Genomic DNA, 26,146 nt, shown 5'->3' on the forward strand with positions numbered 1-26,146 from the left:
ACAATAAAACGAGACTTACCTTTGGGACAGGCGCACTCGAACCTCAGCGCGTCCAACTGCCTGCAGGTGCCGCCGTTTTGGCACGGCGACGGGTTGCAGGGGATGTAGTCGCTCTCGCAGTCCTTGCCCGTGTAGCCCGGCTCGCACATGCACCTGCCAAACAACCAGATTCACGAGTTAGAGACGGACGGGCAGACAGACAGACACACAGACAGGGCGCCGGCTAACGGACAAATCACAAAGCACATAGGTCAGCGGAAGGGAGGGCAGACACGCACGCCCCGCTCGCCGTATACATCGGACTTTGTCTCGGGCTGTGTGTCGGTGTGAGGCGGTGTGAGAGCACGCATCCTCCAGGGACGTCGGCCACCAGTGCCTGCCAGTGCAGTGCGCTCGCATTGTGGTTCCCGCGCGGGTGCCAGTCATATTTACGATCCCAGGGGGATTTGGATTTCGAATCAGCGCGGGTTCGACCCCCGTAAAGCACGCGATCATGCGGGCACCGTAAAAAAACGACTTTGTGAAATTTTCTTCGGAAACTGTCCCGTTGGCGCTGCGGCGACAGTAACGATTTTATTCCAAAACGACGAAAACAAAAAGGAGGAACCGGGCCGGGGCGCCGGTCTGCACAAGTGGCTACAAAATTTCACACCTCCCAGACAAGCACGATGTCGGGACGGCCCCGGCAGAACCTGATTTTCCAGAACGCGTCCATTTAGGGCCGAAACGAAAAAAAGGCAAAGACAGAAAAGTGCCATTAATGTCTCCGGCGGACCGGGCCGGGCCGGCGACAACGTTCGGATGATGTCTTCCTTCGCCGGGAACCACTCGGCGCCGCGGAACGGAATACGAAAATGATAATTTGAATTTCTAGTGATGATGGCGCGCGAGTGCCAACCAGTGCCAGCTGGACGCATTCTAGCCGTCCTAGCCGGCCGTTCGGACGGCCAGTCGCTGAGCCGCCCTTTCCCGCGGCCGCGTCCGAAACGAGGGAAAAAGCACCGACTGGAGACCCTCCGCGAAGCGCGACGCGGACGGGCGCACTTTCCGGAGGCGGCAGCGATCGGGTTGCCCGCTATTTGCGTGCCTTCGGCCGTCTTCGGCAGTCTTCGGCACGCCGAGCCGTTTCCGGCCCGGCACGCTTACAGTGCAGTCCGGGAAGTCGCGGGGAAGTGCGGACAGCGCACGCCGCGCGTCACGGCCGTGTCTCGTCGGCACGCGGACGAACGGACAGACGGACAGACAGACTCCAGCGGCGTGTCACGGCCGTGTGTCTCGCCAACACGCAGACAGACAGGCAGGCAGACGGACAGACCGCGGCGTCAAGGCGCCAATAGCCTCGCGCCAGGCCGGCCGTCGACGCGCAGGGTACTCGCCACCGGCACCACGGCCGCCGCGCGCGGAGCGGCCCTGCACCTGGGCGACAGTGTCGCGACACCCGACACCCCATCCGATGACAGTTGAAAGGGGCCTCGCCCGCAGTGCACGGCCGCGCCGGGCGCCGAGCGCTGCCGAGCGCCGAGCACGGGTACGAGTGGTACTTGCGCATGTCGACGGGGGGCTACATCGCGCCGGGCTGCCGGGGCAGTACCGCCGCGCCACGCCCCGCCACGACGGCGGCAGCGGTAGTGTCCGGGCCGGGATGGCCGGGTGCCAGGGCACTGCCAGGGCGCTGCCAGGGCCCGGCCCAACAACGCCGCGCGGCCGCGCACAACGGCGTCGCCGCCCAGTGCGCCGCAGTGCGCCGCGCGGACAAGTTCAAGGTCCTCCCCCTCCCCCTTCCCCCCACCGTCTTCTAGTGTCGTCCGGCCGCGCGGCGCAGCGCCCCCGCAGCGCGCGACGACGACCCGCCGGGGACCCGCCAGCGTAATTGGCTAGCCGGATCGGATTGGGTGCAAGCCGGATAGACTCGGCGCGCGCACACACACACAAACACGCGCCAAACTGGTCTTTGACTCCGCCGAGCCACACAGAAACGGTCAGCTTTAAGCCGCGCGCAGCTCTCATGACAGCCGCCCGATTCTAAAGAGTCGTCCTCCGTCGCGCACATTCACGCAGTCTGAGAGAGACGCCTCCCCTCGCGCTACTCACTTGTACGATCCGTGGGTGTTGATGCACTTGCCGTGCACGCACGGCTCGGCCAGGCACTCCACGATGTCCTCGCTGCAGGTGCTGCCGCGGAAGCCCGGCGCGCACGCGCACTTGTACGTCGACTCGAGCGACGCGCAGTCCGCGCCGTTCTTGCACGGCGAGCTGGCGCAGTAGTCCTGGCGCTCGCAGTGCCGACCTGCGGGCAGAAGAAGAAGAGGAATGAGCATTTGATGATCTGTTCAAAAAAAAAATCTTGAAATTTTTCGGAAAGACTAAATAAGGAAAAATCTATATAAAAATTCCAGACCCTCAATTGCTTTAATTTTGAATGGGTTTTCTTCGGGTACAGTACAAAAAAATTCTTTTTTGGGAAATTTTTGACGGAGTTTCGAAATTTATTGGGCGAGCCATAAGATCAGAACAGAACTAATGAGGAGTGAGGACAAGTTGGCAATGACACCAGGTAGCGCCTTGCCGGGCGGGCAGTCCCGTCGAACACGTGCGTCGTGCGGGCCTGCCTACCCACTCCACGTAAGGGGCTCAATTGCAGTCCCGTCGAACACGCGCGTCGTGCGGGCCGGCCTACCCGCTCCCCGTAAGGGGCTCTTTGACTAGACTCGAGGGGCTCGTGGTTACTCACCGGTGTAGCCGAGCGGGCAGTTGCAGGTGTACTCGTGCAGCGAGCTGAGCTGGCAGGTGCCGCCGTGCTGGCAGGGCGACGAGTCGCAGGCGTTCTCTAGCTTGATCTCGCACAGCGAGGCCGTGAAGCCCACGGGGCACTCGCACCAGAAGGACGCGTAGGGCGAGTCGCGCACGTGGCACGACCCGCCGTTCTGGCAGCGGGGTCCGGGGCCCGTGTGGCAGGGGTTGGGGTGCTGGCAGAACTCGCCCACGTACAGGGAGGTGCAGCTGCAACACAGGGAGAGACAGGGTTAGTGACAGATTCAAGGTTCAAGCAGGACTTTCAACAACGGCTCCGCCAAGCAAGCATGAGCCACGGGGACCCTTTTCTCGTCGTCTCATCTTCGACGCGCGCGGTTTCGAATCACGTTTCGGCTTTCATGATCGACCGAAAGCAGTATCCGAGCGGCAGCGAACGGCCACTAAAAGCAAACAACAAAACTGGAGAAGCGAGCGCGCAGCATCCGGTCGAAAACAGAAAACGGTGCCGAACTGCCCGGAGCGCACTTCGATGACGAACCGCACCGCCGCCCGGCGACTTCAACGCCCGAGGCCTACAAGCAGCTCAGTGGCCCAGTCAGTCCAATTTCTCGTGATCGCCTCGCTCGATTGTGCCAACCGGCGGACGGACAGACGGACGGCCGAGCCGAACCCAGGCCCGACTAACGGATCCGCGGGAAAACCGTCTCGGGGATGGAAGAGGCAAGCGCGCACGCGCGATGCGGCCGAAGACGCAAAACGTATCATTGCGCGCTGCGGGCTGCAGGCTTGCATACACGCCACGCGCTCCCGGCCTGCCCGCGCACAGCGTGAGCCGCGAGAGCACAGCCCGGCCAATCATCACGCGTATTACCCCCCCCCCCACCCCTTCCGGACATTCCTTCCCCGGGTAAGTACCCGCCGAGGCACCGCCGGTGGGGCGCAGACGGGCGCGGAGGGGACGCGGATCGAGAGGCTCTTAGTGGCGGCAAGTCGGAGAGTCAGTCCTCCCGAATCCATTAATCCGCCCGGCTGCCTCCGCGGCGCCGTCTGTCTCTGTCGCACGCCCGCGGCACGCCCCGCGAGTGCGACAGAGAGAGGGCGATCCGGAACCAGCCTTACGGCGGCAGCGCGAAAAGTAGCGCTGTCATCGCCGGCCTGAGGGACTCCGTCGCTCCGTCTCCCTCGCACTGGAGGGGCCTTCCGCTGTGGCCGCGAGAGAGACAGAGCGACGGAGACGGCATCAGCGCGCCGTGCCGCTGTCAGTCTCGGGTCTCGGTCGGCGTCGTGGCCCCGTCGGGGCGTGCGTCGTGGCCCGGGGGCGGGGCGGGGCGGGGCGGGGCGGGCGGGCCGCTGCCGCTCGGCGCTGAGTGCACGGGGGCGCCGCAGCACCTGACCCCACGGCGGCGGCGTGCCCCAGCCCCGCCAGGGAGCCCCGCCAGGGAGCCCCGCCAGGGAGCCCCGCCAGGGAGCCCGCCAGGGAGCCCCGCCAGGGAGCCCGCCAGGAGCCCCACCAGGGAGCCCCGCCAGGGAGCCCCGCCAGGGAGCCCCGCCAGGGAGCCCCGCCAGGGAGCCCCGCCAGGGAGCCCCGCCAGGGAGCCCCGCCAGGGAGCCCGCCAGGGAGCCCCGCCAGGGAGCCCCGCCAGGGAGCCCCGCCAGGGAGCCCCGCCAGGGAGCCCCGCCAGGGAGCCCCGCCAGGGAGCCCCGCCAGGGAGCCCCGCCAGGGAGCCCCGCCAGGGAGCCCCGCCAGGGAGCCCCGCCAGGGAGCCCCGCCAGGGAGCCCCGCCAGGGAGCCCCGCCAGGGAGCCCCGCCAGGGGCCCCGCGGGAGCCCCGCCAGGGAGCCCCGCCAGGGAGCCCCGCCAGGGAGCCCCGCCAGGGAGCCCCGCCAGGGAGCCCCGCCAGGGAGCCCCGCCAGGGAGCCCCGCCAGGGAGCCCCGCCAGGGAGCCCCGGAGCCCGCCAGGGAGCCCCGCCAGGGAGCCCCGCCAGGGAGCCCCGCCAGGGAGCCCCGCCAGGGAGCCCCACCAGGGGTCACGGCCCCAAAGTGGGAAGCTGCCGCGCGTTCGGCGTTCGCGCCGCTAATTGCTCGCCGACGCCGGATTTCATTCTCCGTTTGTTTACCTAAAACCCGCGCGCCGAGTCTGCCGCCTCCAGCGACGTGCCGCGGCTTCGATGCCGCAGTGCCCGGCGCGTCCCCGTTACAGCCCCAGCGCGCCTGTCTCTCTCTCTCTCGCTCTCACACAGTGGCCCGCCGGGCCGCCACATCAGTCCCAAGCCCTTGCCGTGCCAGCAGGCTGACTGGGGACTGGCCTAGCCTCGCCTAGCCTCGCCCAGCCTCGCCTAGCCTCGCCTAGCCTCGCCCGCCGAGACAGCGGATGGACGGGCCGTAAACGCAGTCGAATCACCATCAACCACTCCGCGCAGCCCCGTACAGTGTACATCCCCCCGGTGTTCTCACGGCACGGGGTCCCTCTCGGCCGGAACGCACGGCAAGGCACGCCACGGCAGCGTGTTTGGCGCCGTGCCACGCCGCGCCTAGGCAAAGAGCGACACACTCACACACACACAGAGGAGCAGTGGGTAGTACAGAATCCGACATTCCCTGCCGCCAAGCCGCTGCCAAGTTCCTGTTCCTCCTCCCCTGCGTGCCCCGTGGGGGGTGAGGGGGTGGGGGCGGACGAGCCGCCTGGCCACGCCCCTCCGCGGAGTGACCTTTCGGGTCACACACACACTCACGCACGCACTAGAAGTGCTCCACAAGCACCGTCAATGCATAAGGGCGTGTGCGTTCATTGCGACACTCGCGCCACCACGGCACGGCGTGGCGTAAGGATAGCGGGCGTGAGCTCAATGACCAGCAGGGCGCCCTGTCACCTCGCGGACACACACACACACACAGAGGGAGAAGCCAAAGCAAAGGTCAACAAAGAGGGCCTAGCTGCAGCCGCAGTGGACTCCATGAACGAACCCTCCTTTGCCTGCGTTCATTTCGGCCGGAGGAAGGGAGGCACCACGAGGTCTTCCCGGAGCTCTTCTCGCATGCCGTCGTCCTCCTCGACTCGAGCCGCGCCGCTTTCAGAGCTTTCTCGTCTCGGATGGAAAATGAGGCAGAACGCGGCGAATGCGGGATCATTGTCGTGGCAGCATTATCGAGAACCAACCCCCATGCAGGCCGTCTCCCTCCCTCTCTCTCGCACCCATAGGAAGGAGAACCTGTCCAGAGTGCGAGAGAGACAGAGCGACGAAAGTGCGCTGTGCTCAACCCAGCCCGCTAGGGCCGTGGACCCCGCGCTGGTGCACTCTATACTCTCTTAGCAGGTGTGTGTGTGTGAGATTGTGTGTGTGTGCCCCTTGACGGTTTGCCCATCGCGCCACGCCATCGGCAGACGATACACGGCTCGATAATGCGATCCTCGTCGCGTCCCGTCCGTCCACCCGTCCGTGCACACAGTGTACTGAACGCACAGTAGTGTCGGCCTAGCGCCTCTGCGAAGAACACAGCCACCGACTCAACAATGAGAACGAGAGAGAGAGAGAGAGAGAGAGAGAATGGAAGGGCGCACGCACGCAGCGATCCGACACACACAGACTCACACACACGCTGGACAAAATTACACATTATACATTCCATAGGGCCGGGCGTGACACGGCGCGTCTGGAGAGAATGCTGATGATTGCACGCGAGTGGATATGAAAAAGGGGGGGGGGGGGAGCGTCGCGACGCGTAAATGACCGCCAAGTGTCTGGCGTCGGACGGCCGGTCCGGTCCACTGCAGCGCGGCGCAACGCAAAGCGGCAGAGCGCTCCAATTGAGCGAGTCGCGTGTTCGCGGCGTGCAGCGCCCTCGAGTGCGTGGGCGGGGCTGGGTCTCTCTCTCTCTCTCTCTCTCTCTCTCTCTCTCTCTCTCTCTCTCTCTCTCTCCTCTCTCTCTCTCTCTTCCCCTCGCCAAACGCGAAAAAGTGCGGCGTACACTATTCCGATTCCAGACGGACGGTGCTGCAGCTGCTTGCTCCTTGCTGCCGGACAGCAGGGAGCGGCAGCCCGCTCTAATTGTGGCGAAGCAACCCCAGAAGCAGGAAGGCAAAAGCACACACACACACACACACACAACGGCAGCAAGCACGCTGGGCGGCGACGCGCAAGGCCGTTCCGAGAACCTTAATCCGCACGTGTGTGTGTGAGTGTGTGTGTGTGAGTGTGTGAGTGTGTGTGTGTGTGTGTGAGTGTGCGCGAGACGTTTGGTCCAATTGCATGCAACAGCGTTCGCCACACAGCCGCACACCGCCCTGCCCGGCCAGGCGAGGTCAAGCCGCGTGTCCGGGCCAGCCCTTCTGCGTGTCCGTCTGCCACACACACACACGCACACACGCACACACACACACACACACACACACACACACACACACGCACACACACACACACACACACACACACACACACACACACACGCACACACACACACGCACACACACACACACACACGCACACACGCACACACACACACGCACACACACGCACACACACACACACACGCACACAAACACACACACAAACACACACACACACACACACACGCACACACACACACACGCACACACACGCGCACACACACCGAGGCAGGGGCGGGTGTATAATTAGCACACTCGGCCCGCGAGTCCGCGCGACCCCGAGCGGTATCGCGTGATACAGGATCGGCGCGGCACGGCACTCCGATCCCATCGGATTCATTCCGATCACTCGCCGATATGTAATTGCAAGCCACGGCATGCGGACAAGGCGCGGCGCGGCACGGCACGGCGCGGCACGGCGCGGCCGCGAGGCAGGTAGAAATGACGTGAATGTCAATGTCAGGCCGGGCCGCTCCCACACCGCCACGGCCACACCGGCCACCGCGCAGGTGTCACACACACGCACTCACACACACACAAAGCGACATACCACTGGCGCGTTGTACAGTAACTAGCAGCGGGTATGTAACGACTTTTCCACCCCCCGAAACGAAAACGGACGCGACTCCGCGTGCACACGGCATCTGATCCTCCGGGGGCACGGCCCGGCAGACAGACAGACGGACAGACAGACAGACAGACAGGCAGGCCCGGACGTGACTGTGATAAGGCGCGGAGGCCCCTGCACTTGACTTTGAGTCGACTCGTGGCGCCGTCAGGTCGGTCACTTTTAATTGGCCCGGTGTGTCTTTTTTCCAGTGTGGTTTGCCGCCGTCCTTTTTGGCAGTGTGCTGGCCGGGCCTCGGGCCGCGCCGCCACGCTCGACTGGGCGACGCGTGATGCGCCCTACCCCGCGAGGCAGCGAGGCAGCGCCACGCCACTGCAGTGTGGAGCACGTCCAGCGAGCTCTACAGCGAGCCAGCCGGCCCGCCGAGCTGACGACAGGCCGGACAAAACAAAGGCCAGCCAAGGAGGAGGAGAAGAAGAAGGAGAAGAAGGAGGAGAAGAGAATGGAGAAATGGAATAGGAAGGCGCGGAGGGCTCCAGTGACGCCGCGGTGCCGCGGTGGAATGTCTGTCTGTCCGTCCGCCTGTCTGTCTGTCCGTCCGCCGACGGGGTCCGCATTGACACCTGCAGGCTGCACCCAGCGCCGCCAGCGCAGCGCGCACCGGCCAGGCGAGAGGGAGAGAGAGGGAGGGAGGGGGAGAAAAAGCAAAAACAAATCCGTAATCATTGGGAGCGAACGCGCTGCGCCGACGCGGCCAAGGCGACCAATAATAACAATTATGAACGAGGAACAATGACGAGACGATGGCGTCGGCGGTTCGAGTCCAAATTCGTCCCTGACTAAAAGCATTGAAATGACTGACGTGTTGACAGGTCGGGTCGCCTCTGGGTCACAAAACTCAGCCCGCCCAGAGGAGCGCATTCGAATTACACGACTTCCAACAAGGACCACGCGTCGCTGCCACGGCGCCACGGCCCGCCGCTCTTGTGCGCTGGCTGCGTTTAGGTTCCCGCTACGATGTAGTGTACCTTGTCATGCCACCTACACGCACGCGCGCGCGCGCGCGCACACACACGCACACACACACACACACACACACACAGATAGGCGATGATCGATCGGCTGGGCCTGGCTGGGCAATCGCAGAGCGTCGCCGCGTGTTCATAATTGCAGCGAGAGGCGACAAGTTATGCGTGGCGGAGAAAGGGGGCAAAGGGAGGGAGAAAGAAAGGGGGGGGGGTGGAAAAGGAGAGGGGGACACTGTAAGACCTCGGACAAATGTGGAACTAGCGGTGATAGCGGGAGCGGCTCGAAGGGGCCCTGCACTGCAAGCAGCGAGATGGAATGAAGCCATCAATCCAATCAGACAGGGGCGGGAGGGGGGGGGCAAGCACAGGTGTGAAAAGCGGCGCCATTGCGACACGGCCGCACCGCGCAGCACCGCGCAGCACCGCCACCAGCCAGCACGATCGCTCATTTGGCGTCGCGGCTCCGACAAAAAAAAACAAGAAAGAGAAAAAAAAATCTCCCAGGCGACCCGCTTTGGCCCGGATTCGAACCCGTGACACGCGGCTGACCCCGCCTCACACTTTCGCTGCCGAGGTGCCCTGATCCTGCATAGACCGATCGATCAGTGCCGTCTCCCTGGCACGCACCGGACGGGCAGTACGGGTGCGAGAGAGACAGAGCGACGGACCAGCCTTTGGCCCGACCGAAATGCGAGGCATCCACGCGGGTTTGTACAGTGCGGTGGAAGCTTTTTGGAAACGTCGCCGCCAAAACGATAACTAATATATAAACCAGGACGAAACGCAAAATACCGAGAAATGATACATAAAACAATAAAGACGAGCAGCGCGGCGCGCATTCTTGGGACGGCCGCCGCCCCGTCGTCGCCTCGCGCACATCGTGGGAGTCGTCGTCACCGCCTCGGACAAAGCGACTGTGTGTGTGTGTGTGTGTTAGCGCCACTATTCCGAGAAAAGACGTGTGCGCGGGGAGGAGGACGCCCCGCGAGTCTTCGTCACGCACCCATGCATCCGATGGAGAAACGGAGGAGCAGAGAATTCGATTGGGATGCGAAGCATGATCGAAAACAAAAAGAGGGGACGACAAAGTCGTCTGCGAAGATCCCAGCTGTGCGTCGATTTGAGTTTGAGTGAGTCAGCTCGCCAAATTGAGATGGACGTCACTTCGGGGTCACCTGGTCGCGAATCGGCCCGTTTGGAGTCCCTCTCGGGGGCGGCTTGTTGTCGGCGAACGGCTCACTTCTTGCCGATAAGCGGCGCACTCTCTCCGGCAAACTGCCCTGCCACGCCGACGCTGTAGCACACCATCACACCGGTACCACCACTACTCAGGACTGCTACATTTCGAATCGGGAAGCAAACGAGGCGGCGGGGCACCGGCCGGCCGCCAAGATCCAGAAAGGATAGCGTCGCGGCAAAAGGGCCGGGTTCGAATCCGAGCGGCGGCGCGCAAGTCTTTGCCTCTGGAGCCCGCAGCCCGCAGTCTGGAGGCTGGAGGCGCCCGATCGCCGATCCGACTCGCAGCGTTGCGCCATGGACATGCAGAGCGCGCCGCCACCAGTGCCTGCCAGTGCCTGCCAGTGCCACCACACCGTCAGCGTCGCACGCCATCTCCGCCACCCATCTGTCGCCCGATATCTATTTAGGTATCTCCAGGGTGTTTATCCCGTATCTATCCGACACGCACCGACGGACGGACAGACAGACAGACAGACACGGTGCTAATTTAGTCCCTCCACGCCTCCAGCGGGCGGGCTAGGACCCCCCGCCGAGATCACGCCCCAAACAGGCGCCACGACTTGGCAGCACACACACACACACACACACACACACACCCACACACACACACTGACGAGACGAACGAGGCTGCTAATGAGTTTGGTCAAAGCCAATATTTCACCGTGCATGCGGGGCTGCGGGGCGCAGGGGGCCGCGGTGAACACGACGAGGCGCCGAGAGGCCGCCGCCTCGGCCGCGTGCGTGCGAGAGAGACAGAGCTAGCACCGTTCGAAATCATCCCGCCTCGGCCGCAGCGACTGCAGCGGCTGCAGGTAGGAGAGGCGAGGACCAGAAAACTCGGCCCCGGGGCAAAAAGGTGAGGGGGGGATCTGCGATGCGTGCCGCAAAAATCACACACCACGCCATCACCATCACCCCGCCCGCATCATTTGTAACCCCGGCGCCTCCGGCGCATACTCGCACACCCCCACCCCCTACCCCCCTGGGAGGCAGGCCGCCGCCACGCCGCCACGCCCGACCCGCCCAGCGCCTTGCAAAACAGCCGCCGCTGGCAAAAAAATGATTGAATCATTTCAATCAAACAAAAAATTTGTCGAGAATGCCGCTGCACTTTGTAAATACACGCTGTAAAGCCTTGCGAACCACGCACTCACACACACACACACACACACACACACACACACACAACGCCGCCGTTAACCTTTCCTCCGGCCAAGCCAAGGGAGCTTAGGCGTAAGCAGGGCGGGTCTCTAGGCGGGTCGGGTCGGTTATGTAGTAGTTAGTCGGCCGGGGAGTGCTTACGGACCACGACGAAGACGACGCCGACCACGTCGCCGGCCAAGCCCTTGCCCAACTCGGCGTCCGCAAAAGTATTACCGAGACTCCGCACTCCCCGCCTTATGAAAAATATGACCGCAGACGACGACGCGCGGGGGGAAAAATGAACAAGAAAGAGTAAAAAATTGGCGACGACGCGCAAGGAGAAGAGGGATACCTTGGCGCGTGGAATAAATGGCACTCCGCCATGAGACACGCACAAACACACGCAGGCTGTCTCTCTCGCTCTCGCGAGGCGCGCCGCGGCGCCGCGGCGGTGCGACAGAGACACGGCGCCGGTCTCGGCGGCAGCCTGCACAGGCGGCTAGCTCGCTGCCGCCATGCTGCCGCGCAGGATAACGTTTTTACATTCATTTTCGTCCCCGCTCCGAGAAGGGCCTGCTCCTGGCCGCGCATTCCCGGGCCGCTCCATGCCATTCCCCTTGCAGTGGTATGTCCACGTCCTGCGAGAGGAACACTTCACTGTAAGCCTGGCCGGCGGCAAGCAAAGAGGCGCTGCCAGTGGCGTAGCAGGGCGACAGGCGGAGCCCTCGCGCCTCGCTTCGTTTTCGGAATCCACAGCGACTCCACACCCGTGGTGTGAATGGTGTGGCGGCCCCTCCTCTCCCTCTCTAGGCTTTGCTTTACACGTGTCCTGTTGCTCGCGACTACTGACTGCTCAAGGCCCGCGCGTCTCAGCCAAACCGTTCTCACACACAGCACAGACATGCTGGCGACAGCAGGCGCCAGCACCGCGGCTGTGTGTGTGTGTGTGTGAAGCTCGGCAGCCCATCCAGTTAGTAGCGGCGGCGCTGGGAAATCGAACACGACGCGGGCCCCACGCGACACCCCAGTGCAGCGCAGTGCATCGCAGTGCAGCGCACATTACAGTGAGCCGTCATCGCGCGGCGCCGCGGCGACAAACAACCCGGGGAGCGTGTGGTGGCGTCCTCCAATTGCGTAACAGAAAACAGAGAAAACAGAGCATCGGAACGCGGGGCGCCCGAAGGAAACTAGGATGCCTATGCCTCCGGCGTCGAACGTGCGCTCGGCCCTCTCGGACAAACGCAGCCTCGCCGCCCTCGAAGCCACCCCCGGAATGCTTCTTTTCCTCAGGGCCGCGCGGCCACCAGCACAAACTACTACCCGCCGCCCGGCCGCGTCAGACACCACCACTGCGTACCGACCAACAGAGTACCTTCCACTTCCACTGCCGTCGCCGCCTCGCCCAAATAACAACATCTCGTTTCTCGGAAATGGAGTTCCCCGCGGCCCCGCCCCGCCCCGACACCCCGCGTCAAACCTCTCCGTCACCCATTACCGTAATCACGCATTCCCCTGTAACTCGGCCCCAGCGACTGCCTAATATAACTTCGGGCTGCTCTCGGTTGCCTATGGATTCCTTTTGCCCGCCACATTGGCTACCACGGGCCGCCCGTGCCTACACAATTTGACTGCGCTTGGTTGCCTTATTTGGTCTGCCTTTGTCTTCGGCTGACTTTGCCCGCCTTCGCCCACAAATTCCACGCCGCGTTGAAGCGCGCACCGCAGCGGAGGCACGGGGAACATGCCCCGATCGACTGGTATGGTATGGCCCCGGGCTGCGATGTGTCTCTACAAACGCGCCCGCTTTTTATGTTCTGGCTGCATACGCCTCTGTATGAGTGTGAGTGTGTGTGTGTACACGAGAGAGCGCGAGAAAAGCAAAGGCGTTATAAGCAGTGTGTAGAGCCCCTTCAGCTAACACCATTAAAATCGTTTTTAATTGCTTACTGTTTGTTAAATTTTTTATTTTCCTCGGCATTTTCCCTTTTTGTTTTTCTCTGCGCGTGCAACGGTTCGTGACACATACAGATACAAACACACACACACGCAGTGAGTGCGCACAGCGCGGCCCCACTCGTAAACGCGCCGACCGACCGGAAAGACGCCAAAAAATGAGCCCAGCGACGGGCAGAAGACGAAAAGCCTCAAACCCGAACGTGGAACGAAAACCGCAAAAGGGCCCACACTAAATGTTATGTATGTACAATTTTGTACGAGACATCACAGTTTTTAGTGCACACGAAATTTTGGTACAATTTTCGTACGAAAAATTGCACATTTTACGCCATGTTTGTACAAAATGGTACAAAATTTTGCAGAAATATGTACGAAAAGTTCGTGCGCGCTAAAGACTGTGATGTCTCGTACGAGATTTGTACAAAAACATTTAGTGTGGGACGCGGTAACGGGGACACGCGGCGTAACCTCTACACTGCTACTCCGCGGCGGACATCTCGACGGCAACTCACCTGGAACACACGAAGGAGAACGGAAGCGTTAAAAAGGGGCAATAAACCGAAACCGCGGAGACACTCGGCGCCACAACGGAAGACACTCTCATTCGTCGCTCTGTCTCAGTACAAGGAACGCCCCAAGCGAGGGGGTGCGAGAGGGACAGGAACGGATGCTAATCTGGCTGGCGACTTATACAATATTACGGCGGGACGCTCCTCTCCGCCGTCCACAGCACTAGACGAAAGGGCGCGTACGGCCAATGAGGAAACTAGGGCTGCCGATTATCCTTGACATTTCCAGAGTCCACCGCGCGGCACCGCGCTGCATGCCGTGACCACTCTGTGGGGCACAACGCCTCGCGGCCCCGCGCCCCGCTCGCTACAAAGTGTCAACACACGCCTAATGTGTCGGTCGCCTGCAGGGCCCTGAAGCTGGGGGCAAAAACCCGAGCGGTGCACCGGCACGGCGACGAGAAAAACCGCGACTCCCTGATGGAAGACGACGTGGATCACATGGTGCCGCACCACATCAAGTCCATCACGGTGCAGGGCCGTAATCCGGGCGTGGTCGTCCTGGTCATCATGTCGCGTGGTGCTCATTGGTCACGCGTGGCGACCACAGCGGCACAGCCGTGTGCGTAACGAGGCAGCATGGTTGCTTACAGACATGCAGAAGGCTGGCGTTTCCAGAGCGCCCCGTTCCAGGACATAATCCAGGACCGTCCAGGACACGGCCCGCCCCGTTCCAGGACATAATCCAGGACCGTCCAGAACACGGCCCACCCCGTTCCAGGACATAATCCAGGACCGTCCAGAACACGGCCCGCCCCGCCCGCATCGGCCGCGTCGGGGAGGTTCAGATTCTGTTCCCAGCAGCCCCGACGGCCGAGGCGACCGAAGCGTCCCCCACCCCTCACCTGCCCGCAGCCAGGAGCGAGCCGCCCTGCGACCACCTGCCCCCCTCCCTGCTTCCGCCCGAGGCCTTCGAGGACCTCCCTCGCCTCCAAGCCCTGCCGCCCTGGCCATCAACGCGATGCACTTCCCGGTCCTCGGTAGTCAGGACCCGTACCGGTTCGAGTTCAAAGCGAGGGGGACGTCGCACGGCCAAGCGACTAACAACTCCTCCCTTCAGAGAAATAAATGATTGTAAAAGGCGGCAGAGCGACGGTATTCGAACCCGCGGTCCAGATTTTCTCTGTGGCGCGGTTTCGCCAGCCAAGGAGTGCGACCGCCGCCACCGCCGGGCGGTAAGGCACTCACAGTGGTCGCGACCAGAGGGAGAGGGGCTCGGTGGCAACATGTGCGGGTCCACTTCACCACGCGTCTCACGCGGATCACGTGACAGGCCCTGCCTTAGGCCCCGCGTCAGTGTCTGTGTGTGTGTGTGCTTGCGCCGCCGCCACCACCAAGGTGTCACCACATCCTGAGGCTCGTCCAGCGAGCAGTCTGCGGTTGAATAATGGACTCCAGACTGGAAACTGAAATCCAGACTCGCGGGCTAAAACAAGCAAAGAGAAGAGAGAGAAAATGTTCCTTGAGAGAGCCGCGCAGCCCGCAGCGCGCGCTCAGGCCACTGGGGCGAGCTCAGCAGCAGGCTCCCTTGCACATTTTCCACAGGTGTTCCCGAGGGATGCATCAAGACCTTATCCTGCTCCATCCCTTCCCCCGCACGAGATGGTTGCCATGGCAACGTCCCCCCCCCTCTCCCAAATCCCATTCGGCTCCGTTGCCGGCGGGCACGGTCCTCCGCCCCACCCACACGCTCCCCTCCCCCCGCTCCAATTTTATTATTTTCCTTCTCTTTGTTGGCATGTGTAAACCGTCCTCCTTCTTCGGCCCGGGGAGGCGACCGGCAGCCGATTAGAGGGGGAGGAGTCGCTCCGTCTCTGTCGCTCCTCCGGGGCGTCTCGGCAGGCCGTCGGGGGTGCGAGAGAGAAGGAGCGACTGTTCGGAGCCGGCCAGGAGCCAGCCCGCAGTGGGAGCGAGCACGCACGCCCGCGGCCCGCGACACATGCATTCCAGTGCAGGGACACTGTCACTGACTTCGTCACTGACTTCGTCACTTACTTCGACACTGACTTCGTCACTTACTTCGACACTGACTTCGTCACTTACTTCGACACTGACTTCGTCACTTACTTCGACACTGACTTCGTCACTGACTTCGTCACTTACTTCAACACTGACTTCGTCACTTACTTCGACACTGACTTCGTCACTTACTTCGACACTGACTTCGTCACTGACTCCGTCACTGACCCCGTCACTGGACCCGACGGCGACACAAAACGAACCACAGAATCGTCGTTAGGGCCGGGAGGCTCCGGAGATGTCACAACTCACAAGCAACGAATGGAGTAAAAGTAAAGCACGGAAATAAAAACAAAAGCAGAAACAAAGCAGCAATAATGACGCGGCACGACTCGACTCCCTGCCTCCCGAGCGACTCCCATGCACCTGGGCGGCCTGGCCGGCCTGCCCGTGGCCTGCCTGGCCCGACTCCAGTGTCTTTGCGCCGCGCCCCGCCCAGAGCACTTTGTCACAATTACCCGGGCCTGAGCTCAGGGCTAGCAGGGCTGGCAGGGCTGGCCGCCCCCACCCCGCCTCCAATCCTTTAATATCGCCATGAATAATGGATGCACGGTGGATGACGTCTGTCCATCTGTCTGACTGTCCGTCCGTCAGTCCGCTCCGTCCCGGACGCCACACTCGGAATGAATTGGCGCGATGCGGATCCCTTTCAACGCCGTCGCGGTGACAAACACTGATCCACGTCCAAAGCGGGAAGCACCACCACCACGACGCGGAGGCAAGTTCTCTGCGGCGTATGAGCGCAAGCAAATAGAGCCACTTTCTTAAATCGAACAAAATGACGGACGAATTCTTCAAACTCGAGAGCGACATGGCCAAACCGACGGCGCCCTAGGCCTCCCTCCGCGTGGCCGCGCCGCCGCGTCCGGAGACTTGAAGGCGGGAGCGGCCGGAGAGCGCCCACTGGGCCCTCTGCCTCCCATTCATCGTCACCGATACACTGCCAGAAAACCTGGAGAGGAAAAACGCTGGTTTCTAGAAAAAGCCAGCGTTACGTGAGCGCTATGCGACATGGCAGGGGCGACACGACGCTACACACGGGTCACCGCATGCTCATGTGTGCGCTTCCCAGCAGCAGAGATCCTGGTCTCCCCTTTTTTCTCTTTCCCCCCCGACTTGCTTTTATTTCATTCTTTTTACTTTTCCCTTCCTTCTTCTCCTCCTCCTCCTCCCCTGAAACACAGAAGGCTGTACCGCCTGGAAGGTGCCTGGTTCTGGGCGCACGCACACACTCACACACACGACGGGGTCGTGTTTCCTCCGATGGCGCGGATAACATGAGCTCCGCACCGAAAAGAGCCCCTCGAGGGGCAGGGGGCCAAGAGCCCCCGGAAGGACCTGGAAGGACCTCACCGCACCGCGCACATACGGATTCACAGGTGAGATCCCCCCCCTCTCTCTCTCTTCATCTCTCTCAGCACCTTGCAGACCGATCGCTCCATCTCCGTCGCACTCTTCGGGGCACTGCACCCTCACCCGCAACAAAGTTCAATTCTCTGCCGCCACCCCGAATCCATCTCCATCGCGCCCTCTCACTCGCACTCGCGCGACGGCGGAGAAAACAATTGAAAAAGCCAAATGAAATCTGATTGGCGCGGTGCCTTACAAGGTGGCCGCGGCCATCCTCGGCGAGGCAACACATCAAAAACGCGAATCACAACAAAACAACAACAACGAGACAAAAGGCGAACGAGGAGGGGGGCAGGCGGCGATAAAAAATGACATGAAGACGGAGTGGATGACTGGATGCCATCGGGGGAGACGCGGAGGAGACGGGCGGCGCCGCCCTACAAGGGAGCCGAACGGTGTATCGCACAGCCCGGCACAGCCATCACGAGGAACGCCTACCGGCAGTCGCCCCAACCAAACCAAGAAAGCGACATGACTCCAAACTCCGAACCTGATCAAAGGCAAATCAAAATCGAGTCTTCCGGTCAGCAAACTCGTTCTCCGACCCTCGGGGGAGTACGGATCCAGGAAAGGGAAGAGAGAGGGGGGAAAGGGGGACGCAAACAAAAGCAAACTCTGTTCCTAACGAGAGCCGCCGCCGTGGCCATGATTTTCCAAAATCGAACAAGTTGAATTCATTATTAAACGGCGCGTACAGTCTGCCCATATGGCGGCCCGGCTCGCCCCGCCCCGGCACGGCCCGGCGTGGTGCGGCTTTCCAAAAATAACAAAGCCACAAAAGGGATATCCATCCCCGCAGGGACGAAAGGGTTTAAGGGTTGCAGGGCAGGCCGACCACATGTCACCCACTACACGCACCGAACAATGTGACAATTAAAGTGGATCGCTTTAATTCACGAGGCAACCACACTGTGGTGCTCGGTGCAGCGAGCCTTCCCCTCAGCGCCAAAGTTGGAGCAAGTGGATAGACAATGTTCGAGATCATCTCGATGACCACACGGCAGGGGTGCGCGGTCAGGCATGAGTCGCCAAAATCCAATCATCCGCCATTGGTTAGGGGGAAACAAGAATTAGAGAGCTTAGTGAGCGTTTAGGACAAACAGAACACGTGTACTGCGGGCGGTGGCCTACGGTGATCTTATCTTTTGTGACCACACTAAAATAATTAATTCAAACAAAATAAGTCGAAGTTTGTCAGACTGAGAAAACATCTTGTAACATGACTCAAATTTGTTCAAAAGGTCAACAACACAAACTACGAATTTTAGACGCTAACTTTATTATTCTGAGAGTAACACAAAACTTGCGCATGCTCAATTTTGTTTGCTCCTCCATGTTCCATCGTTTCCAAAAAGAAACACCACACTTTCAATTTTCAACCGACTTTCATTTTCGACTGTGCACACACGCACACTCGACGACCGCACCACCAAAGGGGGTGCAAAGCAACAACTAACCGTTTCTTCCTACTCCACCCCATCACTCCACTCCCCGGCAGGGGTGAGCATCTGCCATCCCTTGGCGAGGGAGAAGGGGAGGGGAGGGGGTGGCTCCGGCTCCGGGGATCCAATAGGCGAGTGCTTCCCTTTCCCTCCGCAAACACTGCCGCGTCACCTCGACGCCAACGACGGCGCCGGCGTTGACAGCAGTCCAGCCCACGGGGTGCGAGAGAGAGAGAGAGAGAGAGCGAGAGAGGACGGCGCGGCCAAAGGTCATCGCCGCCTCCTTGTCGCCCTCCATTCATCACGGCGACACGCCCCCTCACCTGCCTCTCTCGCACTCACGGCGCGTTCCGCAGGGTGTGCGAGAGAGACGGGCCGACGACGGAGTCGGCCTTTTTGTCGTTCGGCCCCATCGGCTGCTCCATTCGGCCGGCCGTTCGGGCCGTTCGGGGGGCGAGCCGAAGCAATGGCCCGAGCGGCCCGAACGCGCGGAGATGGCCGTCGCCGATAGGCCGTCCCGTCGTCCGAAGTTCAATGCGCCCCGGCCATCGACGGACGCCAGGCCAGACACGCCCCCCGCGTTTCGGCAACGCGCCCGCCAGCCGGCCAGCCCGCCAGCCCCAGGCCACGCCCCCGCGAGGCCGCGACGCGGAGATAAGCGGCAATAGGCCAACAGGGCAGGGCGCAGGGCGCCGCCAGGGCGCCTGTTCGTGCGCTGTCGTCGCTCCGTCTCTCTCGCACGCATGGCGCGTCCCGTAGGGGTGCGACAGAGACAGAGCGACTGCAGGCCAAGGCGGCGACAATAGGTCACCCGCGCAACGGCCGCGTCCAGCGTCCACGGGCGACATAGACGGCACGTCCAGGAAACACGCGGGCTGTGGCCTACAAGAGCGGCGTCACCGCGGAGGAGGACAAGACCCGTGTGCCACAGCACCGCACTGCGAAATGATTCAACGCCGTTCAAACGCCGTTTCGCCTCGTCCAGCTGAAATACAGTGTACATGACGTCGGGCCCGCGCCGCAAACACAAACACACGGCGCCGCCTCGGCCAATCAGCGCGCGGCACGGCCAGGCCGCGGCCAGGCCAAAGGCAAAGCCGAAGCACGCGGCCCGGCCGTCTCGGAAAGGCGAGGGCAACGAGATCGAGCCGCAGGGACTCGCAGCAGCCGAGCCGCGCGGCAAAACAACGGAAACGTGTTCTCCTTTTCCGCGAATGCGTGTGTTCGTGTGTGCGTGTGTTAGTGTGTGTGTGTGTGAGTCGCCAACCCCTTCCTTCCCCAGAGGCGCCATGGCGAGCCGCATGCCCGCGATCCCCCGGCCCGGCGCGCGGTGCCGCCATAGAGCGCGCTGACGGACGACAACTTCTATCCGCGCAAACGGAGTGCCGCGCCAGATGGCACAAGTCACATTGAGGCGGTAACGTGTCCACACACACACACACACACACACACACAGTGGCGCGAGTCGTCTTCGCAGCACTTGCGACTCACGGCGGCGGGCTGCGGCTGGACGGGACCACCGAAACGCACACACACTCAGTCTGGCCGCCAGAGTGGGGAGGGAGGGAGGGAGTTCACCTTGGGGCGTGAGTCACCTGCTTTTACCCGCTGTGTGTGTGTGTGTGTGTGTGTGTGTGTGTGTGGCGGGGCGCAGGGTGCTACCGGGAGCAGCGCTGCCCTTTCCGTGCCGCGACACGCACACTGGAGCAGAGCGCGGCACGCCGAGGCACGGGAGCCACGAAGCCAGCCGGCCGGCAGCAGCAAGTGCGTCGCCTCGTGGTCGTGGACCCCACCAGCATGCCCACAGCGCTGCAGTCCGCGGCCAGGACCAAACAAAAACGACGAAAAAATCCCCCCCCCGAGCAAAGCCGGGAGGATTCGAACCCGCGCCGCTGGGATAGAAGCGGTTTTACAACCGACGTCGGCGGCGCACGATACGATACGCTGGTGCTTTCTTTCGGCACCTCGGTGTCAAAACGAAACCGGGCGCTGTTGCGGTGCTGCGGTCCGCGGGGCCGACTTGATGTTTGACGATCTCACGGCGGCCGCGCCGCGCTGCGATGTGTGCGTCAGAGATGTGTGCGTGTTCACACAGCCAGCAGCCCCATTCCGAACAGTGGGCTTTGTCTCTCTCCCACCCCTACGCGGCTATGCGGCGCCCCGCGAGTGCGAGAGAGACAGACGCCGCTACCCACGGGACCCACGGGTACGTACTCGTGCCCCGGCCCGCCAGCCTGGCAGCGCGCACACAGATGAGAAGAGAGTGGTACCCGGAGGCTGTTAACACAACTGGACGACCGTTTTCGTCGGGTTCCCATCGCCGGCGCGAGACGCGGATACGTATGCGCTAACCAGAGGGTGAATGCATGCGTGAATGAATGTGCATGAGTGAATGCATCATGACGCAAACGAATGGAAAAGAGAGGAATACTGAAATGAAAAGTGAGGTGTTACGTGCTTCGGAGTAGGCATGGTACCATCACAACAAGGAATGAATCAATGAGCCAATGAATGAACGAGACTGAAAACGTTTTCGAGAGGACAACCACAGGCAGGCGCAGCGACGACCGCGGGCCGTGAAAAACCTGCACGGAAAATAATCAGCAAATTTCCGAGATTCGACCACTTTTTGACCAACTTGGTCGGAAAATCGTTGCGGTCAAAGCCAAAATCGTTGTGGTCAACGTCTTCCCGATACAGGGCATGAAAGAGTAGGGTCTTAAGAATACTAGGACGTCGAGGGAGGCCTTTTACGGCGACTAGATTGGACACAGTGGCCACCCAAAGTCAGCAAAATCAGCAAATGTCCGAGATTCGACCACTTTTTGACTGACTTGGTCGGAAAATCGTTGCGGTCAAAGCCAAAATCGTTGTGGTCAACGTCTTCCCGATACAGGGCATGAAAGAGTAGGGTCTTAAGAATACTCGGGCTTCGAGGGAGGCCGTTGGCCGCAATTAGATCGGACGAAGTGGCCGCCCAAAATTAGCGAAAACGGCTACTTTCGTCCAATATATATGTACAGTATATACAGGCATACACGTGGGGAGACAGACGCGAGCGGCGCAGCGCGCGCCAGACAGTCATCGCGAGCGGCCGATCGGAAATGCCCCATCTCGCTCGCTCCCACGGAGGGGCACGCGGGGCACACGGCCACACGACGACGACGGCCACACCGGCCACACCTCCCCAGCCCGCCCAGTTCGCGTCGCCGTGTTGCCGAGCCGAGGCTGCAGCAGCCCGCACTATCAAACCGCCACACCGCTTCCGAGAAAAATCCCTCGCAAACACGCACACACACACTCACAGAAGAGCCACACACACTCGCGCGCGCGTCCGTCTCGTCTCCGACCCTCTCGTTATAATCCCATCCCATCAAGCTTTTGATTCACGTGTCGGATATTACGGCCGATCTACATGGATGGGAGTGTCGCGTCGCTCGGGTTCGCTTGACGGCTTTACGATGCGGGGCCGCACTCACACAATGACACTCACACACACACAGGCGCAGAGACACTCGCGGGGCGCAGATCACATACGAATGTCCGGCCGGGCGGTCAATCCCCATATGAATGCTTTCCGGCTCAACTAGGCCTGTCGCGCGGAGTGCATAAACAACACCTGCACAGTGCCGAGAGAGACGACGATTAGACAGACGACGCCGTGAGAGAGAGAGAGAGATGAGACACACGCACGCACGCACTCACACACTCCCACTGGTCCGCGCGCGACACCACATAAAACACACGACGCACTTGTCAGAATCCTACGCGCCGCCAGAGCGAAACGAGTCAATCGAACATGCACGCTCCGCACTGTGTGTGTGTGTGTGTGTGTGTGCGTGTGTGTCTGTGAGTGTCTCTCTCTCTCTCTCTGTGTGTGTGTGTGTGTGTGTGTGTGTGTGTGTGTGTGAGCGCGCGCCCGTGCGTCCGCACCGATACCGCGGCCGATACGGACCTCCAGTCCACAGTGTCCACGCCGCGCGGCCACCGCCTCGGCGTTTCGTCGCTCTGTCTCTCTCGCACTCACTGGGAACGCCCCGCGAGTGCGAGAGAGACGGCCGCTATCCTCATCCTCCCAATAAAACACAGAAAAAACACGAGAACGCCACAAAGACAAAACGCGGGGCCGTATCACCGCCACGGCACCCGAAAACGAAATAACAGAGATCAGTTTCACGTTTATCTCGCTCCTCGTCTTCGCCTTATTCTTCTGTTTCGGCTCGCGATACGGGGAGACACTGCGTTACAACGCGTTACACTTCGACCCCGCCGTTAAAAATTGTTACGACGCATGTATGTCACGCCTAGGAGCGACCCGCGCCTCTCTGGGGTCCGCTCTGTGTTTCATCACACGACATCGCGACGACGCACACGCACCCAGGGCATCAAAACATCCCAGTGGAGTCGACTAAAAATCTTGATCTTGATCCGCTCTCAGATCTAGACGTAAGCAAAGAAATATGTATAATGGCTGTCGCGACCAACCAAAAACGGTCGACTGTTTGAACCAGATAAATGCAAGGTGTGGTCTTCCAAGACTCTCGAAATCAACCCGAGTCGAAGCGGTCATTGTTGTTGTTTTTCCAGTGTACGCAATGATCCAGGCAGTGCCGGGCGAGGCGGCACACTGTGCAGCGTGGCAGGCCAATCATCGAGTTAGCGGCGGCGCGCTAAATCCGGCCGAGCACGCATTGTCAGGTGCGGCACTGTGGCATGCATTCCCATGCACGCCTCGATCAGCGCCCCGCCCCGCCACCGCGTCGTAAAAGAAAAACCGCTGATTGCATGACATTTTAAGACACGTAAGTGACGGCCGTAAACACGCGAAGCCGAAGGAGCGCGCGGCCCGCGTCGGCCAGGCAATGACATCCAGGGGCGCATCCACCGTCCGACAACGACAACAACAAGAACATAGGCGCCTCTCTCTTCCCTTCAGAAGGCGCGGGTGGCGTCCAGGCCATAGTCGCGATCCTCTACAGAGACGTTCTCAGGGCAAGGCGAGGCAGGGCGAGGCGCATGGCGAACCTAAATAGAGTTGTTCCTGGTTTCTTCTGGCGCCCTTCCCATGCCGTTGCTACGCCCCGGCCGTGCCGTGCCGTGCCGCACCGCACAAGCCCTCTCGCTGCACCGCGCAGCACCGCGCTGCACGGGGGACATACATCTTGCCTCATTAGAGGGGCCAACCCGGCCAGCCCGCCACTGCAGGCTGACTCCGAACAACGGCACCGTCGCTCCGTCTCTCTCGCACCCGCGGGCCGTGCGGCGCTAGAGGGGTGCGAGAGAGACGGAGCGAGGCAGCAGGAAGCCCTCCGACCGGCACGCCAGCCGAGCCCGGCGCAGCGCCGTTCAGTCATTAAAATTAGCCAAATAAAGCAAAAGCGAGCGGCGTAACACTGCGCCAACTAAAGTAAAGGTCGCTCTGGCCCTGCACGATAAAAGGCAGCGCGGAAAAGCCCTTCCCTAACGAACGACGCCATCCTTGGTCGCCCATTTTCACTTTCTCTGGACTCTGGACGTCCCCCCGCTGTCGGTCAGGTGGCGAGTCGACCCTGTCGAAGACCCCGTCGACGAGGACGCGCTCCGGTGGCCCGCTGAAGGGACAGCGCCGTGGAGGCAGGCAACCTGTCGGCCCAGCGGCGCACGGCGGTGTGGCGGGACTGCCTACCCGCCCCTTGCGACCTTAAGGCACCTGAAGGCCTCACGGACGACGGGCAAGACGACAGGTAAAGGCTGACCTACAATCCCTCAAGCGCCGACTGTCGATTCACAGTCCGCTTCCGGCCTAAACTAGAGTCCCCACACCGTAAAACCCGCGAAGACTCTGAAGCGAGCCTAGGCCTCGAGCTGCATCTCCTCTCACACACGCGCGTGCGGACAGGCCCCATTCATTCCACCACCGGCAGTGCAAACAAGCCAGCCGGCAGGCGGGCCCTCCTCGCTCTGTCTCTCTCGCACCCACACGGGGTCGCCCCGTGAGTGCGACAGGGACGGAGCGACACACAGCCAACCCCATCCGGGGCGAGTGTGAGATTCCTCGCGCAACTGGGGCACGCGCAGGAGGAGGGTGCAGCCGCGCGCGCGCGCGTGTGTGTGTGTGTGTGTGTGTGTGAGCGAGGCGGCGCTGCGTCCCTTCACCGGGCGGGCCGGGCATCCTTGACGGGCATATCGGTATTTTAGGAGGCGGGCAGCCAGGCCGGCCGGGCGGGCCGAAGAGGCAGGAAGAGGAGGAAGAGAGGCCATGGTGGTAGCGGTGCAGGCGAGGCGGCGTGGCAACGCGGCAACGCTGCAGCCCGGCCGGCCGCTCAGCCGAGCACCTGCGAGGACTGCGAGGAAGGAAAGGAGTGATCCTGGAGGAGGGGGGGCTCACGGGCCTGACCACCACGCCGTCCTCGTCGTCGGCCGAGTCTCCGAGTCCGCCGCCGCCGGCCACACAGCGCCATGTCACCCCGCTGCTCCCTCTCCCTCTCTCTCGCACCCCTACGGCACCCCTACGGGACCCCTACGGGACGACGCACGGGTGCGAGAGAGACGGCGCGACGCTGCCCTCGCCGCTCAGGTCCTTCAACTCGACAAGGGAAGGAAGCGTGCGGGAAACTCTCGCGAGCGGACGAAAACAACGAGAAACGCTTTTCCGGAGAACAGAGCTTGCTTGGCTTTTCCAGAGACCTACTCCACTCCCACTCAAAGAGCGTCTCTGTGCCCTTTCCTCAGAAACGCGAAAAATGCGGAACCTGGGACCTGCTCCGGCGGTCGGCGGGCCGGTGTTCGATTCCCCACGATACGCCTCGGTAAAACGGCAGGCAAACAAACTAGAGCTAGAAAACACACACAGACAAACACACACGCACACGGCGACACGAGCACAGGGAGCGCGCGCCCGAAGCCACTGGAGGCTCCAGACTCCGGCAGGCTGACATTCCAGCCGCAATTAGCACAGAGATGTTGAGCGGGGCTCGCTGGGCCACGCCACTGGAAGCGGCTGCAAGCTGGAGCCTGGAACCAGCCTGCGCGCCACGCCGCGCCGTGCCGCGCCGTGCCCAGCCGCCTTCCTACCCCAACTGGGGCACATTTGGTTACAGCGTGCTTTCCCACGCGCGGGTTACGCCGCGCGAGCGAGGGGGCGGGGCGGCGCTGGGTCGAATTCCGACCTGACTAGCTGTTTTCTACGGGGCTGAGAGTTCAGGTGATATCCAAAGGACGCCCTGCTTTAAGGTCGTACATGAAGTCGAACTTTTGATTGAACTCGGCCCTCTTCCAGTTCCAGCCCTGCTTCCGGGGCTTGCGCTCGTGTTCACACTGGCGGCAACATGGAATTCCATGTGAAAGGACTCCGCCCCGCGATCTCACATCATCGTCCCACACAAACACACACACTCCGGTCCTGGAGTCCTGGAAGCTCGCGCGCCCCTGTCCGCGTGTCCGCGGCCGCCATGGGAGTGCCTCCAGGCTGGAGTCTGGACGGCGACTCCGAAGAGCGCCCTCTCTGTCTCTCTCGCACTCGCTCCGGCCGGGCGGCGTGCGGGTGCGAGCGAGACAGAGCGACTACTCGGCTACCGTGCGCCCCGTCATTACGGCCTTGTGGGGCGTGCGGCAGTGCGGCATTCCGGCGCACGGGCCTCAGACTCCAGCCAGAC

General features: G+C 61.9%; 1 protein-coding gene across 1 annotated transcript in view; it reads right to left on the reverse strand.

Moving 5' to 3' along the window:
* Positions 1–26,146, reverse strand: part of LOC117639964 (neurogenic locus Notch protein) — a 77,851-nt gene that overhangs the window by 23,176 nt on the left and 28,529 nt on the right. Inside the window, exons 3-5 of the mRNA XM_034376076.1 lie at positions 2,732–3,000; positions 2,092–2,287; positions 20–153 (exon numbers count right to left, since the gene is read on the reverse strand). Of these exons, the coding sequence (XP_034231967.1) occupies positions 20–153; positions 2,092–2,287; positions 2,732–3,000 (599 nt within the window). The remainder of the gene's footprint in view (positions 1–19; positions 154–2,091; positions 2,288–2,731; positions 3,001–26,146) is intronic.

This window comes from Thrips palmi, unplaced genomic scaffold (genome assembly GCF_012932325.1).
Source record: "Thrips palmi isolate BJ-2018 unplaced genomic scaffold, TpBJ-2018v1 HiC_scaffold_12, whole genome shotgun sequence".
Lineage (NCBI taxonomy): Eukaryota > Metazoa > Arthropoda > Insecta > Thysanoptera > Thripidae > Thrips > Thrips palmi.